Raw genomic sequence first — 17,873 nt, forward strand, 5'->3', positions numbered from 1 at the left:
GATTGATTGTGTCGAAGGCCTTTTTGAGATCAACAAAAATACCAACTGCATATTTATTTTTATCCAGTGTATCAGTAATTTCTTCTACTGCCTCAATTATCGCCATTGAAGTGGTTCTTTGCGTTCTGAAACCATACTGACCAACATTTATTATTTGATGTTTTTCAAGGAATTTTTCTAATCTTGAATTAAAAAGTTTTTCTAGAATTTTTGAGAATTGAGGCAGTAGAGAAATAGGCCTATAATTGGTAAAACTGTGTTTGTCATTACTTTTATATAGTGGTATTACTTTCGCAATTTTCATTTTTTTTGGAAAACAACCGGACTGAAATGATAAATTACAGATATATGTTAAGGGACTAGCAATATTCAGAATAACCTGTTTAACTACAGACATATTTATGTCATGATAATCCATTGAAGACTTACTTTTACATTTTAATGTGATATTTATTACTTCTTGCTCATTTGTAGCTGAGAGGAACAGTGAAAAGGGATTTGATTTTATATTACTGATATATAAATATTACTTCTTGCTCATTTGTAGCTGAGAGGAACAGTGAAAAGGGATTTGATTTTATATTACTGATATTTTCATTTTTATGACACGGGATGTCTGCTGCTAGTTCAGGGCCAACATTTATGAAGAATTTATTGAACCCATCGACAATATTACTCATGTTGTGATTTTCACCATTTGCATCAGTAAAATATTCAGGATATGATGTTCCAGAAGATCCTTGTTTAATTAAGTTGTTTAACACATCCCAAGTTCCTTTTATATTGTTTTTATTTTCATATAATCTTCTTCTATAATAAAGTTGTTTGCTCGTTCTTATAATATCAGTCAATTTATTTCTATATGCTTTATATCTTTGTTCCACTTCTTTTGTTTTTACTTTGATGAACTGTTTATACAGATTGTTTTTCTTTTTGCAAGCATTAATAATTCCTTTTGTGAGCCAAGGACTTTTTATCTTTTTTTTCTTTGTCATGTGTTCGTTTACAGGACAATGTTTATTGTACCACATAGTAAAAATATCTAGGAAATTATCATAAGCCTTGTCCACATCTGACTCTTCATACACCGAACTCCAATCTTGTTGTGCTAAATCGAAATTGAAGGCATGAATTGCTTTTTCATTTATTGTTCGCTTTGCTATCATGATCTTGGTATCTATTTTTTTTAAATCACAGTCACACAAAGTAAAAACTGGTAAGTGGTCAGTTATATCACAGACAAGCAGGCCACTATTAATTTGGAAATCCATGACATTAGTAAAAATGTTGTCAATAATAGTGGCGCTATGTGAAGTTATTCTGCTTGGCTTTGTTATTGTTGGATATAGTGATAAGCTGTACATCGTGTCAGTAAAGTCATCAATGGCTTTTAACCTTGTTGGATTTAGCAAATCAATATTAAAATCACCACAGATAAATAGTAATTTTTGGTTCACCGAAGCAAACGTTTTTTCTATCCATTCATTAAAAGTGTCAATACTTGAACTGGGTGTCCGATATATGCAACTTATTATAACATTTCTCTTTTTGTCATTCATAATCTCAATAGTCAAACATTCCAAAATTCCATCAATAGCCATAGACATAGTTGTTACAACATTATAGTTTATAGAGTTATGAACATATATAGCAACCCCGCCGCCCGCCTTATTTAATCTATTCATGTATTTTAAATCATATCCATTCAAACAAAAATCTATTCCTTTATCGACATTGAACCAAGTTTCAGTGATGGCTATAACACTAAAGGGGCGAGAAAATTGTTGTAAATAGTCCTTAATGAAATCAAAATTAGAGTACATACTTCTGTTGTTAAAGTGAATTAATGAGAGCTTCCCGTCTAGGTTAATTTCTTTTTCATATTGTTCCTGAGTGAAATAATTACAATTTTTAACAAAAGTAGAGAGAAAGTTACTTTCAGAATCTATTTCTGGATCTATTATATTATGCTCCTTATATTCACAATCTAGATCAATTACTTTCTGTTGAAGAATTGATTTCAACGTGTCCATGTCATTTCCTGGTGTAATTGATACATTGGTGTCAGTTATACTTGTCCAGATCCTCCATGTTCCTCACTATCAGTACTTTTGCCTCTTCTGGTGTCCCGTTTAGCTTAATGAAAATCTTACAATTTGTTACCCATGTATATTGTATTTTACCGTTCTTCTTCAGTTGCCTTGCCTTCCTCGCGATGTCTGCGTTTTTTCGTGTCAGATGCTCATTAATGAAAACGTCCGTGCCTTTCAGTTTGCGTCCTTGTTTCAGCAGTGCGACCTTGTTCTTCCGATTGACAAATCTCATAATGACGGCCGGCGGTCTGTCACTCCTCCTGGGCAGTGAGTGACATGCTTCTATGTGCTCCAGGTCCATCTCTATCCCCTTGCTTTGGAGGAAGGACGCCACCTGTTGCTCCACCGAGCGGGTCTCCTCATTGCTGGGCTCCCCGACGTTCCCGGCCACCGCTGATGACCACGTCGTTCGTACGGGTGTACTGCTCCAGCTCATCCACCCGCCGCTCGAGATCCATGATCCGTCTGTCCTTCTCGGCATTTTGGAGGCGTAGCTGTTTTACCTCCTCCAGAAGCCCCAGAAGCAGCTCCTGCTGCGCCCTGACTGCGGCCACGTCTCCGCACAGCGCTCCGAGGGAGGTTTTAATGTCCTCAACCTCCTCTGGTGTTGGGCCTTTCTTGGGTGGCATACTGAAGCGAGAGCACGAGGCGGCCACCACGAGGGACCCGGAAGCGGAATTTCCGGCCTGGCTAGGCCTGCTGGCTGATGGTGGAGCCTGGCTGGGCCTGCTGGCTGATGGTGGAGCCTGGCTGTGGCCTGCTGGCTGATGGTGGAGCCTGGCTGTGGCCTGCTGGCTGATGGTGGAGCCTGGCTGTGGCCTGCTGGCTGATGGTGGATCCTGGCTGTGGCCTGCTGGCTGATGGAGGAGCCTGGCTGTGGCCTGCTGACTGATGGAGGAGCCTGGCTGGGCCTGCTGGCTGATGGAGGAGCCTGGCTGTGGCCTGCTGGCTGATGGTGGAGCCTGGCTGTGGCCTGCTGGCTGATGGTGGAGCCTGGCTGTGGCCTGCTGGCTGGGCCTGCTGGCTGATGGTGGAGCCTGGCTGTGGCCTGCTGGCTGGGCCTGCTGGCTGGGCCTGCTGGCTGATGGTGGAGCCTGGCTGTGGCCTGCTGGCTGGGCCTGCTGGCTGATGGTGGATCTTGGCTGTGGCCTGCTGGCTGATGGTGGAGCCTGGCTGTGGCCTGCAGAGCTATGGAGATGGTGGTGTCGATGGCACAAACAAAAGGCAGATGTCGCTGGATCAAATTTCCCCGGACAAGACACCATGAGTTCATGCCTGACTCTGAGCGTACAGTGTTAGAGGCATGGCGATCAGACTTTAGCACCGTGGACCAAGAAGAACTTATAGACATACTTGATAACCACAGCTGCAGAAAGATACCAACAGCCTGCAATGCCACTGAAGTCCTATTGGAGCTTGCACACAAAACACTTGTCCAAGAGCCTGCCTACAGTGGGGCAAAAAAGTATTTAGTCAGCCACCGATTGTGCAAGTTCCCCCACTTAAAATTATGACAGAGGTCAGTAATTTGCACCAGAGGTACACTTCAACTGTGAGAGACAGAATGTGAAAAAAAAAATCCATGAATCCACATGGTAGGATTTGTAAAGAATTTATTCATAAATCAGGGTGGAAAATAAGTATTTGGTCACCTCAAACAAGGAAAATCTCTGGCTCTCACAGACCTGTAACCTGACCTGTAAGTATTTGGTCAATAACAAAAATACAACTCAATACTTTGTAACATAACCTTTGTTGGCAATAACAGAGGTCAAACATTTACTATAGGTCTTTACCAGGTTTGCACACACAGTAGCTGGTATTTTGGCCCATTCCTCCATGCAGATCTTCTCGAGAGCAGTGATGTTTTGGGGCTGTCGCCGAGCAACACGGACTTTCAACTCCCGCCACAGATTTTCTATGGGGTTGAGGTCTGGAGACTGGGTAGGCCACTCCAGGACTTTCAAATGCTTCTTACGGAGCCACTCCTTTGTTGCCCGGGCGGTGTGTTTTGGATCATTGTCATGCTGGAAGACCCAGCCTCGTTTCATCTTCAAAGTTCTCACTGATGGAAGGAGGTTTTGGCTCACAATACATGGCCCCATTCATTCTGTCCTTAACACGGATCAGTCATCCTGTCCCCTTGGCAGAAAAACAGCCCCATAGCATGATGTTTCCACCCCCATGCTTCAGAGTAGGTATGGTGTTCTTGGGATGCAACTCAGTATTCTTCTTCCTCCAAACACGACGAGTTGAGTTTATACCAAAAAGTTCTACTTTGGTTTCATCTGACCACATGACATTCTCCCAATCCTCTGCTGTATCATCCATGTGCTCTCTGGCAAACTTCAGACGGGCCTGGACATGCACTGGCTTCAGCAGCGGAACACGTCTGGCACTGCGGGATTTGATTCCCTGCCGTTGTAGTGTGTTACTGATGGTGACCTTTGTTACTTTGGTCCCAGCTCTCTGCAGGTCATTCACCAGGTCCCCCCGTGTGGTTCTGGGATCTTTGCTCACCGTTCTCATGATCATTTTGACCCCACGGGATGAGATCTTGCGTGGAGCCCCCAGATCGAAGGAGATTATCAGTGGTCTTGTATGTCTTCCATTTTCTGATGATTGCTCCCACAGTTGATTTTTTCACACCAAGCTGCTTGCCTATTGTAGATTCACTCGTCCCACTCTGGTGCAGGTCTACAATACTTTTCCTGGTGTCCTTCGTAAGCTCTTTGGTCTTGGCCATGGCGGCGTTTGGAGTCTGACTGTTTGCGGCTGTGGACAGGTGTCTTTTATACAGATAATGAGTTCAAACAGGTGCCATTCATACAGGTAACGAGTGGGGGACAGAAAAGCTTCTTACAGAAGACGTTACAGGTCTGTGAGAGCCAGAGATTTTCCTTGTTTGAGGTGACCAAATACTTATTTTCCACCCTAATTTATGAATAAATTCTTTACAAATCCTACCATGTGAATTCATGGATTTTTTTTTCACATTCTGTCTCTCACAGTTGAAGTGTACCTCTGGTGCAAATTACTGACCTCTGTCATCATTTTAGGTGGGGGAACTTGCACAATCGGTGGCTGACTAAATACTTTTTTGCCCCACTGTATGTCTTTGTGCTCCCCTTTTCCCTGTTAATGCCCTATCGGCCCCCCTGGCTAAACTTTGCTAGATCCGCCCCTGCACAGTTACCAGCGTCAGCTACGTAAAAACAGATCCTGGTGTAGAACGTAATATTAAATAAATTCTAACAACAGCTTATCAAGCTTAAACGTGCTGCTGTTGTTTATCCACTGGTTTCCTCTTTTTGGTGCAAAGTGGGACAAAAACAAACAAGAGAGACGGACTCGCGACAGAAAAGCCGATCAGCTGATCATTAAGCAGTTTCCTGATTGAAGTAGCAGCAAGAAGAGGCAGTCGCCCCATATATCGTTTGTTAAGCTTAACGCAGGAATGCTTTACAAACATTCAGAGATGGACTTACACACTTGCTTTACTTCTCTCGGGATAACTTTGTCGGAGATGAATTGCTGCGTTGCTAGCGAAGCTCCAAATGCTATCCAGACCACCGACAGGTCCCGCATGCCACAGCCGCTCTATCACGTGATGCATACTGCTCCGACGTGCTAACGTTGTGAGGCGAGTTACGGCGTGTTGCAAGTTTTGTGAGGTGCTTTCGTGATATTTAATGGATCGGATTACATTTTTTATTTTTCTCCGATATCCGATCCAGTAATTTCGGTCAGTATCCCACCGATACCGATACGTAATATGATAAATATGATAAATGACCAGAATTGTAATATTTCTGACTGAGGCAAAACTTTCCAGATTCCAATCAAATTGAATCGGATCCTGTATCGAATCAAAAATGATTCTACAAATCAGTGACGATGCAGCCGTACTCAGCCCCCTAAACATTTTCCCTTTCCAGTTCACAATCAATCCTACCCCTAGGTCAAAAATATGTATAGGACAATTGGCCTAATCTAATATTTTGTATGAACCTGTCCAGCTGTCCAGTGATTGAATGACAAGTAGATGGAGGCAGGACTTCACAGCAGGGGCATACTCCATAATGTGGTGTGCATTATCATATGTATAATATATATATTTCTCACTTATTGTATTTACCAACATCAAGGAGTTATGAGCAAAGGAAGGCCACACCATAGTGCATGTTTAAATAGGGAAAGTTTATTCATCAAAATGTATTACGCAAATACACATTACATTTTTTTTCAGCCCCCCAATCGAGAAAACAAAACCAATTACATGTTCAAAGCAACGGAACGGTGGCCCAATATCAGAGAGAACTCCACTCTTGAGTGAGCAGTGATAATTGAGCAGTCCGTTTTATTTTGCAGATTCAAGCTGCTCTTCAAAATTTTCGCCACCGGATGTCACCGGAGAGGACTGTGTTGAAAAGCTTCGAGTAATGAACCGTTTTTCAATACAAGCTTCAGTGTTTCAGAAAGCTTCATTTGGCCATCACTAATAATAATTAACAAAACTTCAAACAAACATATGACAAACTGACCTGCTGAAATGACACACGGGGGAACTTAAATACTGGTTTAGCTAAACCAAATGACACACATGGGGGAAAACAAAATGGCTATAAGTAACTAATACAAAACAATTAAACAAACATGAAACACCCCCCAGGCAATGAAGCATGTGGTGCAATCCAATTAGGCTGTCAGTGGTACTTCAGGTCTCCCAGCCCTTTGCCACACCTTTTGCCAGACAGGAGGAGAAGCCAACCCCCAGGTAACTCAAACAAAGAAAGATGTATTAATATAACATAAAACAGAACTTTGACCTTGCAAGGTTCATATGTGTGCACGCCATATAAACATTGGAAGGTGTGATGGAAAAATAAATACATTTAATAAAGAAACAATATTGAACAATAAGTAGAATATTTTAAAGTAGTGACTGTAAATTAAATTAAGTGAATCAACGGGTGGTGAGGTGTGGAGCTTACCATGTGTGGCATGCCATCACACCTGATAAAGTGTGTTTCTGCCAAATGATGATGTTTGTGGTGAAAGTCAGTATTGTTTTTTACTAACTGTTCTGAAGACGTAGCAGGACGTGTCATTTGCAGGCCTGGCCACAAGAGGGTGGTCACAAACTTGGCTTAGTGCAGACAAACCAGTTATAACCAGTTCAGCCATATACTTCTTCTGGGTTAGGTTGATCAGGTTTAATGCTTATGTCCATGTGTGTTCACCGAGGGAGCTGTAAGGTACAATGTAGCATTGTACCTTACCAGAATATGTTAGTGTGCCTCAGTGAATTACACTTTTCCCACTCAAGTCCTGTGGAGTCATCTGAATAGGAAGAACATGATCCAGGCAGTCAACACCTATGCCGCACCATGACATTTACTACTGTCAGATAATGGAAGTGGCTGATATTGAAAAATACTACAAATTGCTGGATAAAGCTGGACTGAAAGACAACACAGAGGTACTAAGCTGGAAGCACAGAAACAAGCTCTAAGCACAAGATCCATAGAAGCTGGGCTCTTTCATACCAGGCAAGACCCCAGGTGCAGACTGTGCAAATATAGCTCTGAGACGATCCAGCACATAACAGCAGGGTGCAAGATGCTAGCACGCAGGGCATGCATGGAACGCCATAACCTTGTGGCCAGCATAGTATACAGAAACAATTAGGGCATGCATGGAACGCATAGAGGCTGAGTATGGCCTGGAAGTCAAAGGGTCAAAGGATACACTGAGAATGACCGAGCTAAGATCCAGTGGGGCTTCCAGACAAACTAGCGATGGCCAAACTACTGGAATAGTAGTGTTGGGCAAGCAGAGGAAGTCAGCTAGATGTAACATTAGCAAGTGATAGCAACATCAGGAAGAAGAAACATCAGAAACTCAAGAAAATTCAAGAGCTGAGAGAGGAGCTAGAGAAGATATGGAGGGTGAAGGTAACAGAGCCCCCCGCCCAGGAGAAATAAAGATACTGCACAGGCCCCTCAAGCTCCAAGGCCTCTGGTAGAGGACAAATGCATGAAGGATAAGAGACCATCTGAAGGGGTGAGTGGGGAATTATACATACATACACACACACACACACACACACACACACACTTATTTCTCACTAATTCCCTAGATCTAGATTACTAAACTAGTAATCTGGCATACTGGGTGCCCGATGCCTGATGGACTGACACACGTGTGGGCTGATGGGTATATATATAATGTTTTAAATATAATTTGATATAGGGGCAGCATGGTGGCACGGTAATTAGCACTGTTGCCTCACAGCCTGAGTTCAATTCCCCCATCAGGCCAGGGTCTTTCTGTGTGGAGTTTGGATGTTCTCACGGTGTTTGTGTGGCTTCTCCCAGGTACTCCCACACTCCAAAGACATGCAGTTAGTGTAGATGGGTTAATTGGAAACACTAAATTGCCCACAGGTGTGAATGTGGTAGTGAATGTGAGTGCGACTGGTTGTCTCCTGTTTATATGTTAGCTCTGTGACAGACTGGCAACCTGTCCAGGGTGTACCCTGCCTCTTGCCCTAAGACAGCTGGGATAGGCTCCAGCGCCCCCCACGGCCCTAAAAAGGATAAGTGGAAATGAATGGATGGATAATTTTATATAATTATATAGGCTATGTGCCAGCTTGAAGGGCTGTTGTGCACCAGCACTGACAGCAACCCGTTCTTTACTTTTCATTAGTAATGCTGAATTGCCCAACCAAATCACTTAAAGCAACCAGCCCCATCCCTACCGTTCTTTTCAGAGAGAAAAAAATAAAGTAAAAATAGATACAGCAAAGTCCTCACTGTTGGTAGCATCAACTATAGAGAAGTGCATGATAAGGGACAGCAGAAAACAACCCACAAGCACAGGTGCATATTAGATTTATCAAAGTAGTAGTAGTAAAAAGAACTTCGCACCACCTTAAGGTAAGGGTAAATTTAGTTTTATTTCCAAAATATATATAAGTTCAGTGGTTCTTCCTATTACAAAAATATAAATGACAATAAAATCAGTTTTGCAAGGCTGCTTTTCTAATAACTGAAAGAAAACACAACATAACGTACCTATACCTACCTAACTGTTAATGAAAAGTATTTATTTTTTCCGAGCAAACATTTGGAATTTCTTTATTAGTACTGCTAACTTAACAGGTCAGGCTTAGTAGATTACAGATAGATTAAAAACATTAAGAATAATGTACAAACCTTCATTTTTATTTTAAGGTTTTGATTAAAAGCATTTGCTAAAAGCAAAACAGTAAATAAGCACAAAAGGGTATTAGCGCAAGTATACTGACACACATGGCCTACATATTACACAAGGGAATACTTACTTCTGAATAGTTTTGTAAGATCTATGAAATAATGTAGCATTAGAATAAAACCTACATGTAGTATGCAGAGGCTGGGTAGAGCAAATAGGGACTGAGTTTACGATCTTCTGATGGAAAGGTGCTGTTCTCATGAGCCTGACGACGGTAGTACCTGCGGAGAGCAGGGCTGCCAGGGTGGCATTGTCTCACATGGAGGAAGTACTCATCAGGCCGGCTTGATGTATAACCACAATCCTCACATACAAAGATCTTGGAGCGTCTCTGGCGGTAAGCATACTGCTGATGTACGCCATGAATCTTTCTCATATGCGACTCCAGAGAGCAACGCTGTGTGAAAGCTTTCTCACACAGCTCACACTTGTAGGGACGGATACCTGTAGCAGTGAGAGACAAAAGACAGTTTCTCCTTTAAGCTTTCCACCAAGGCTGACATTGTCAGAGAGCTCATGTAATGACTGAACGCAGATTTTCCATTTATTTAAATTTTTTGTTGTTGATTTCCGTTAATGCCAGTCACTTTAAAGTTACTGTAAATCCCACAAAGGAATTCTTGGAGATTTCAACCAATTGTAAAAAGCTTGGAAAGAAAGTGACTGGACTTCTTAAAGTTTTTTTTAAGACGTTTCATCTGTCATCCACAAAGCTTCTTTAGGTTTAAAACCAAATGATGGAGACTCCCAGGTATTTAAACCCTAGCGCAGGGGTGGGGAACTCCAGGCCTCAAGGGCCGGTGTCCTGCAGGTTTTAGATGTGTCCTTGAACCAACACAGCTAATTTAAATGGATGAGAGGTGAACGGTCTTTAAAAATCTTGAAGATGTCCAGTCACTTTTCTTTCCAAGCTTCTTAGATTACCATGAACTGGATGACTAAGAACCTACATTTCAATCAAGTGCAACTAATGATACACAGCAAACCCATTAATCCCTTAATTATATTATCAATAACATATGTAATAAAATGTACTCCCTTGTAATAAAATTGATTGTGATTCTTTTAACCCTTCTTTGGCCCTGGGACCATTTTTGGTCCCTTTAGTTTTTCAGTTACAAGCCATTTGCACTGTGTTGAATGGAATATAGCCAAATTCTCTAAAAAAAAGTTTGGCATAATTTCATTTCAAAATTCAAGTCTGACTTCCTTAAATTAGCTTCAGTGGCTAAGCTAACAATACACATCCTCTTAGAGCCCTAGGGACCATTTTTGGCCCATTGACTTCCATTATAAATGCTATTTTTCACTGCAGAATTATTACCGTTAATGTCTTGGTGATTACTTATGTCTCCGTCTCGTTTTGGTCTATGAGCCTTAGAGTTGTAATTTTTTTATTTGTCCACCGGGTGGCGCCCTTGCTCCACATTTGATCCCTGCTGGAAAACAGCGGGCTGCTTGGACAGACCTGCGGGAAACGAAGCCTCATTTCCGGCGTGCAGCAGCGGCTTCGCCTGCTGATCGGGCGGGACCATTTTTCGGTCCCTAGGACCGTTAGAGGGTGCTTTTTTTTTTTTTTTAGTCAACAGGAAATGACGTATTTGTTGTCACGTGGTATCGGACGTGTGGGCTGGAAAAAGCAGTCCCCGGTGATCGTGCCCCGGTGATCGTCGCGACTTATTTCGGCCTAGAGGAGGAGCATTTGCCGCCTGGAGACCATTTTCTGGTCCTGAAAAAAATAAATAAAAGGCGATCGAAATGACTGTTGGTGCCAATCTTTAGTCCATCTAAAGGCCTAATTATAATAACAATTGAATATTACCTCAAATGTTTTTTTTGGAAAATATTCAAGTTTTATGTTTTTTGGGGCAAAAAAGCAGTGCGCTCATGTGACGAAACCGGGATATAAAGGGTTAAAATCCGCGAAATGTAATTAAAACTTGACATGAATATTTCAAGGAGAAGTAGGTCTAAAAGATTGGCTAATTTAAAGTGGAATAAAATATTAATATATAAATTTTTTATAGCACTTTTTTGGGCGTGGTCGATTAGGACCGATAGTGTGCATTTTATGAAATGCGCTCCTGCAAAAAAAATAAAAGGCGATCGAAATGACTGTTGGTGCCAATCTTTGGTCCATCTAAAGGCCTAATTATAATAACAAACAAATATTACTTCAAATGTTTTTTTTGGAAAATATTTAGTTTTTTGTTTTTTGGGGCTAAAAAAACAGGGCGCTCATATAATAAAACTGGGATTTAAAGGGTTAAAACAATGAAAATATAATTAAAACTTTATATGAATATTTCAGGGAGAAGTAGTTTTAAAAGACTGACCAATTTAAAGTGGAAAAAAATATGAATATATAATCTTTTTATTGCACTTTTGGGGCGGGACCATTTTTGGTCCCCAGGGCTCTAAAGGGATGCATTTTTAAGGGTCAGCGAAGGGTTTTAATTTGATAAAGATTAGTGGATTCAACAAAATACATTTAGAACATTCCTAACCTGTGTGTGTTCGCATATGTCTCTTTAGGTCGAAGGTATCATTGAATCCTTTGCCACAGAACCGACAAGGATGCCTCTTCACCAAGCTGTGGCACTTCAAGTGGCGGGTTAACATGCGTTGTAGAGGGAAGATCTTGTGGCACACTGAGCAAACAAAGTCACCTGAGACAGGGGAAGTACGGGGACGTGGCTGATGGGAAGAGAACTACTGAATAAATATGACAAAACTTCACTGTAACAATCATCTTTGCTCTGTTTAGCTTACAAGTAACAAACAGGATTACAAATTGCTAATACATGGTACAGTGTACCAAGACACCAGTACACCTTCCATGCAAATAGTTCCTTTATAAGCCATTAAATCATAACGAGTGGGTACGGAGTTCTTGAATTGATCCTATATATACACATTTTATCTGTGCAGATAAAATATTGCAGCCCCAATAATTAGTCTAGTGCATCACCCCTAGCTTTTTCCATCTTTCAGCAAGCATGGCATAAAAAAGCAGTTTTTTTAAAAATAGATATATTTTCTTAAATAGAGCTAAATTAATCTCACTGTATAATATTAGCCTTAAAAGTTTAATAATATTATCAAGAATGCATCAAGAATTTTATTTTTATCCTTTCCACAGCAGTTCAAAAGCAGATATGTACAATGCAATCAACAGACCTATATGAATAATGAATTTCTTGGCCACTAAAGGGAGTACAAATGTCGGTCTACTGAACTCAAACTTGATTGCACAGAAGACCAGTGAATAAGAAATGGATAGTTTTACAATTTGATTTGCATAATATGGCACCTTTTTCTTGATAGATTATGTTCACAGTATGAGCATCTATGAAAGCAGATGAAATTGCCAGCCATGTGTCCGTGTTCAGTAGTTAGGGTGTACTGAGAATAGCTCTAGTAAAAATCACAAAGTCAGCTATTCTATTAATTGTCACAAATGCTTAACAGATTTTCTGTTAACAAAATAAATGGGAAGTTCAAAAGGGTCCTGTGTTTGAGTTTCTTTTCCCCTTTTTTAGTGGTTATGACCTCATAGGGCAGTATTTTTCTCACATGTAAAGTAGTTCTGTCCCTCTCCAACATATCTGGCTATGTGTATATTTCTGGACTTACCTACTGCCTTAGAGTTGTATGAAAAATATGATTTTTAATCTTAATAACTAATTTAAAGAACTTGAAATAAATGGTTGTTTTTTAGTTAAATGGAAAATGTATCAGACGTGTTACATAAACTTGGAGCATTCCACATTATAGGTCAAATAATGAGCACATCTAAAATGACCTGAAAGTCCTCTACCAGAGGCCTGAGAGCTTCAGGATACTGCACAGTATCTTATCTATTTGCATGATTGGACAGGGAACTCAAATGTCATTCCTTGAATCTGCTGGAGCCACTTGCCCAGTTTGAGGGTCACCACTCCGATTACCACTGTTGCCTATATATATGGAAAAATGAATTCTGCTGTCTACCAAAACATCCTGACGGAGAATGTCTGGTCATCTGTTCATGACCTCAAGCTGAAGCCCCCTTAGGTTCCTGACCTGAGATTCTGTGGCATGACCTTAATAAGGTGGTTCATGCTCAAAAACCCTCTAATACAGTGGTTTCCAAACTTTTTTTGCTAGGCCCCCTTTGTTTTACAAGAAAAATGTTCGCGCCCCCCACCATGTGCCTTTTTTCACGTCACGCTGTGTGACACATTATTGTTTACATGAGATGAATTGCAGAATGGCGGATAGAGACAAAATACTGTTAATCTTACCATCTTCAGGTTTTACACGCTTGCATATACACACGTAGTTACTGTCCCTCCATTTAGAAAGGCAGAGGCGTCACAGTGTAATTATTTTACGTGTAGTTGTTTTTTTCCTGTGTAATATTCAACATTGCTATTAATACATTTTTCAAAAAATGCCTCTCTGTGCAAAATGGGTTCAAAAACATAAACAACTGTGGGATCCTGTTTGTCTGTGGTTTGGACAAGGGGAACAAATTGTGGCAGGATCAGCCTGATGTTATTTGTATCTCACTGTAACTTTAATGTATAAAGAACTAACATCTCCAAAATGTCAGGAATAGTTAGTCATTACAAGAAGTGTTTGTGAACTAAAAATCAAGAATGTGGGATTCTGTTTGTCCGTGATTTGGAGAGCCCAGCGCGTGCTCTCAACGCAGGGAAAACCAAGGCAGGGTAGACCTACCTTGGCACTTGTGTAGGTGAAACCAAAAGGAAGATATGCTTCACCATATTTTCTAGTCTTTGACTTGGAAGGATATTGGTTTGGAAACATATTTGGTGTTTTGGAGGAAGGAAGGTTCAGAGTTTAAGTAGTCATCATCATGGGCTCATCCGATTAGAATGAGAATAAGCAGTCAATCATTTACAGGTTTTGTCATTTTATTGAATTATGGTTAAAGGAAGGAAAGACACACATGGACGGCTATCTCTCAGCTGCCGCCCCATGTGGGAGTGAAGAAAGAGTGAGGGGTAGGTGAGTGCAGTCCTTATATAACGAGTGACAGGTGAGCGCAATTAAGGCCAAGCACCACACCCAATCAAAGGTGAGGAAAAGAAACAAGGTGCATCTGGTGAAGTGAATGTGCTAAAAGGTGAGCCTTTACAACATTTGGCGATGCTTCATATCCTGCTTTGCGTTTGTGTGTGTATATTATGAACTCAATCAATCAAAAAAAAAAAATGTAGTTATGGTTGTATTGAACTGAACTGATTTCCCAAGCACAGTGCATCTACCCCCCCCCCCCCCCCCCCCCCCCAAAAACATACAAAGTTGTGATGAAAGCCACATATATATATCAAGTGGAAGAGAAAAAAATTACCCAGAGAATGTAATATAGGATATTACCCTTTCACTGATTACTGATTGAATTCACTGCCATCTCATGCTTTTGAACTGTAAGCTCCAACAAACACCTCTGTTAACTCTATGTCTTACATCACAAAAAATGTGAGTCTGATGATGCATATATTCCAAAGGCAGTCGTCTGTGGTCCTGCCTAAGGTCATGTCCTAAGAATCCTTGCCCAAATTTCTAACCTCCTACTAGTCCACCACTAGTCCAACAGTCACATGATGCTAATAACTATGCACTAAACACTGGGTTAGTTGTTCACATTAAAGGAGTGATATTGTATTTTGGCAAGAAAACCTTTCTCACCTTTGCTCTGCTGACCAGTGCCATTGTACTGGGATGGTAGGAGCCCCGGAGCATCACAGTAGACCAGTCCGGCCTGGTATCAGCTCTTGGTCCTCCCAGTCCTGCTAAAGGTACTGGCACTATAATTCCTCTTGTTGCATCACGTCCTGAGGGGATTACTGGCTGAGGCATGGCGGCAGGCTCTTGGGTGCCAGGACTGCAGGATATCTGTTTTTCAATATTTTCACTCACTATGTAGTTAGATAGATAGACAGATAGGTAGATTACATGACTAAATTACGACATTGAAGTAAATTACTGTGATACAGACTAATTGTTACGGCTTTAACATTTTGACAGCAGAAATTAAACTTGAAGCCACTTGAAATTCATACCTTGTGGATTTTCTTCTTTCCACTCATGTTGTTCTGATTCTTTCCACTGCCATGCTCCACATGGCCCACGTTTCTTTTTCACAAGGAAAGACCTTGGCATCCTTTAAATCTGTCACTTCTTGGTTTTCTTCTATTTCCTGACCTCTCTCTTATTTAAACGTTGCCCCCTGATCCTGTCACAGTGCTAAGAGATTTAATTTGCTAATGTCCAGTGTTCTGCTCTTACAAGTGCAACCATCTCCTTTGACAGTCAGCAAGTAGAGTGTCCTAGTAAAATCACAGCACTCATTTTCATAACACTCTCTGGAAAGGATGGTGAATGTTTTAGCTCTGGTAAAGGATGGGCGGTTGGAGCGTCACTCTTAGCAGGAGTACACCTGTGCTGATTGTGCGTGTGTGCCATTTTAACTGGTCCTCCACCAGTTTTGCATGTCAGGTAGTGAGAATCCGGGGAGCTTCACATTCAAGTGGCCCTTGGCATGCAAATTTTTGGATCTGGACCAAGCCCTGGCCCCAGACAAAGGGCATGGCCTAAGTAACAGGAGCAAGCACAGTGGAGCCACAGCCTTAACTGCTAGGTAAATCAGCCCTTTCTCTTTTTTATGGCTTTTCTGTTGCAGTTGTTTGAAGGAATTATAGAGCTTCTTTGAACGCATACAAAGGACATTCATACTCAATAAAAAAGATGGCAAGCACTTGCAGTCTATTGACTGAATTGTTTACATAATTGCATATATGATGGCACCTTTTGTGTTGTCCCCTGGTACTTGCACAGTGAATATAGGAATAATTTACACCCTCTGTAGCACTGAACAGAAAAGCATTATATGGAAATATATGACAGTGAAAAAAGTATCCAGTATCCAGAAGTCTGTTAGATACTGATTAGGCAACATGAACATATAGAAAAGATTTTCCCTCAGTCTTGTGAGAACTGTAACAACAATTAATTTTGCTGATTTACAATCCCCCTTTGCTGCAGATAAACAAATGGACCCAAATTATGCCAGAACCACTAGAAGGTAAAGAAGCAAACTGCCCACTCTTGTCCAATTGTCTGCAGTTGGTGTATGTTTAACAGGAAAATGAACTGCATGTATCTTATTTCACTGGGCGTGCATAACAAATTCAAACAGTCTGAGTGTAAGTCAGAGTCTAAACCTCATCATGCAAATCTCAGTAGAGGTCACTCCAAGACCATCAGGAGGATCATGTAGTATAAACTGTACAGTAGTACAAACACAGATCTGCTCTACCTATCTGCTACATTTATGTGCTGTAAGTCCCATATTTTAACTGCTTACTAAGCATTTATATTGTAGATATTGGTCATTGAATATGAGGGTTCAGAAAGTGATGAATGTAATGCAAATCTGGAAAACACAACTGCAAAGTCTGTATTTATTTCACTTTATAAAGGAGGATAAGCATATATTGTCCTACTTTACTCAAGATATTAATTTGTGTAAGTAAAATATCTTCAGACAGACTAATTGAATTCAGATTTTGATAATAAATCTTTTGCTGTGTAATGTTAGTGTTTGTATTGTTAGTGTATTGTTGTATTGTTAGTGTTTCCTAAATGTGCTTTAAGGCTATTGACTATACTGTGAGGTTCCCTTCTGAAGCTGCACTCTAACTGTATGCAAAGCACATGCCTGTGTGCAGCAGCATGAAAATTAAATGGTAACAAGGCAGCTCCACATTATTTTGCAGTAAACAAAAAACTGTCCGTTTGAATAATATCTAATACCTATCACTCTGTCTACTCACTGACGTGTCAGTATAGTACAGAGTGAAAGAAAAAGCCACAGATTAAGATATTCAAACACAGCCTTCCTCAGAGGATAGTCACTGTTGCAAGTTTTGACAAATGCATATTAAACTTGAAAACATTTGAAGATTAAAAAAGGTAACCTTCATGTCAGTAACAAGAGGAGACTTGATAGCTTTCTTTCTTTCTTTACATTTAGGTGAACGGCTTGTCTGAACTTGAACATGAATGTAAAAGAGACTGAGTTTAGCTGTTCATGTGTGTCATGGTTAGCCACGCCCTTGTTTTCTTTTTCAGTTGGATGTAAAAGTGTGCTTGTGCATTTGTCTGTTGATTGATAGCAACTAATCTTTAGTAACTGAAACCACAATTTAGAGTTAGGAACATTTTATCAGCTGACATTAATGCATTGTATGAGGTACAAGGCTGCATAATTACTTCCCCAGGCTTTATATTACCTTTCACTGTATATGTATTGTGTCATAAGAGCTTTTTTAGTTTAGCCATTCAGTTAGTTTTGGACAGTTTCTCATATAGTGCTGCATATTGTATATACTCTCTCTCGATCGCTCCAACAAACATATCGATTCAAACTGACAATAACTGAGCTACAGTTCATTTGTCATTTGTTTGTCACTGTGAAATTTATAT

General features: G+C 40.7%; 1 protein-coding gene across 1 annotated transcript; it reads right to left on the reverse strand.

The window, feature by feature from the left end:
• Positions 1-9,118: 9,118 nt before the first annotated feature.
• LOC147320112 (putative transcription factor ovo-like protein 3) lies at positions 9,119-15,733 on the reverse strand. Its single transcript, XM_086307406.1, has 4 exons — positions 15,449-15,733; positions 15,075-15,304; positions 11,882-12,071; positions 9,119-9,818 (listed from the first exon to the last, which is right to left on the reverse strand). The coding sequence occupies exons 1-4, from the start codon at positions 15,546-15,548 to the stop codon at positions 9,496-9,498; spliced, it is 843 nt and encodes a 280-aa protein (XP_086163532.1). The 5' UTR covers positions 15,549-15,733; the 3' UTR covers positions 9,119-9,495.
• Positions 15,734-17,873: the final 2,140 nt, after the last annotated feature.

The sequence above is a fragment of the Aulonocara sp. 'chitande type north' Nkhata Bay genome, linkage group LG10 (genome assembly GCF_057382095.1).
Source record: "Aulonocara sp. 'chitande type north' Nkhata Bay isolate Kocher_YH1m ecotype deep benthic linkage group LG10, A_spYH_male_GT1.1, whole genome shotgun sequence".
In the NCBI taxonomy this organism is placed as follows: domain Eukaryota; kingdom Metazoa; phylum Chordata; class Actinopteri; order Cichliformes; family Cichlidae; genus Aulonocara; species Aulonocara sp. 'chitande type north' Nkhata Bay.

Coding starts and splice junctions, on each gene's coding strand:
- LOC147320112 (XM_086307406.1), bottom strand. CDS start 15,548: ATGCCAAGGTCTTTCCTTGTGAAAAAGAAACGTGGGCCATGTGGAGCA. Junction 12,072..15,074: donor CACTGGTCAGCAGAGCAAAG/GTGAGAAAGGTT, acceptor TCTTCCCATCAG/CCACGTCCCCGTACTTCCCC. Junction 9,819..11,881: donor ACATATGCGAACACACACAG/GTTAGGAATGTT, acceptor TCACTGCTACAG/GTATCCGTCCCTACAAGTGT.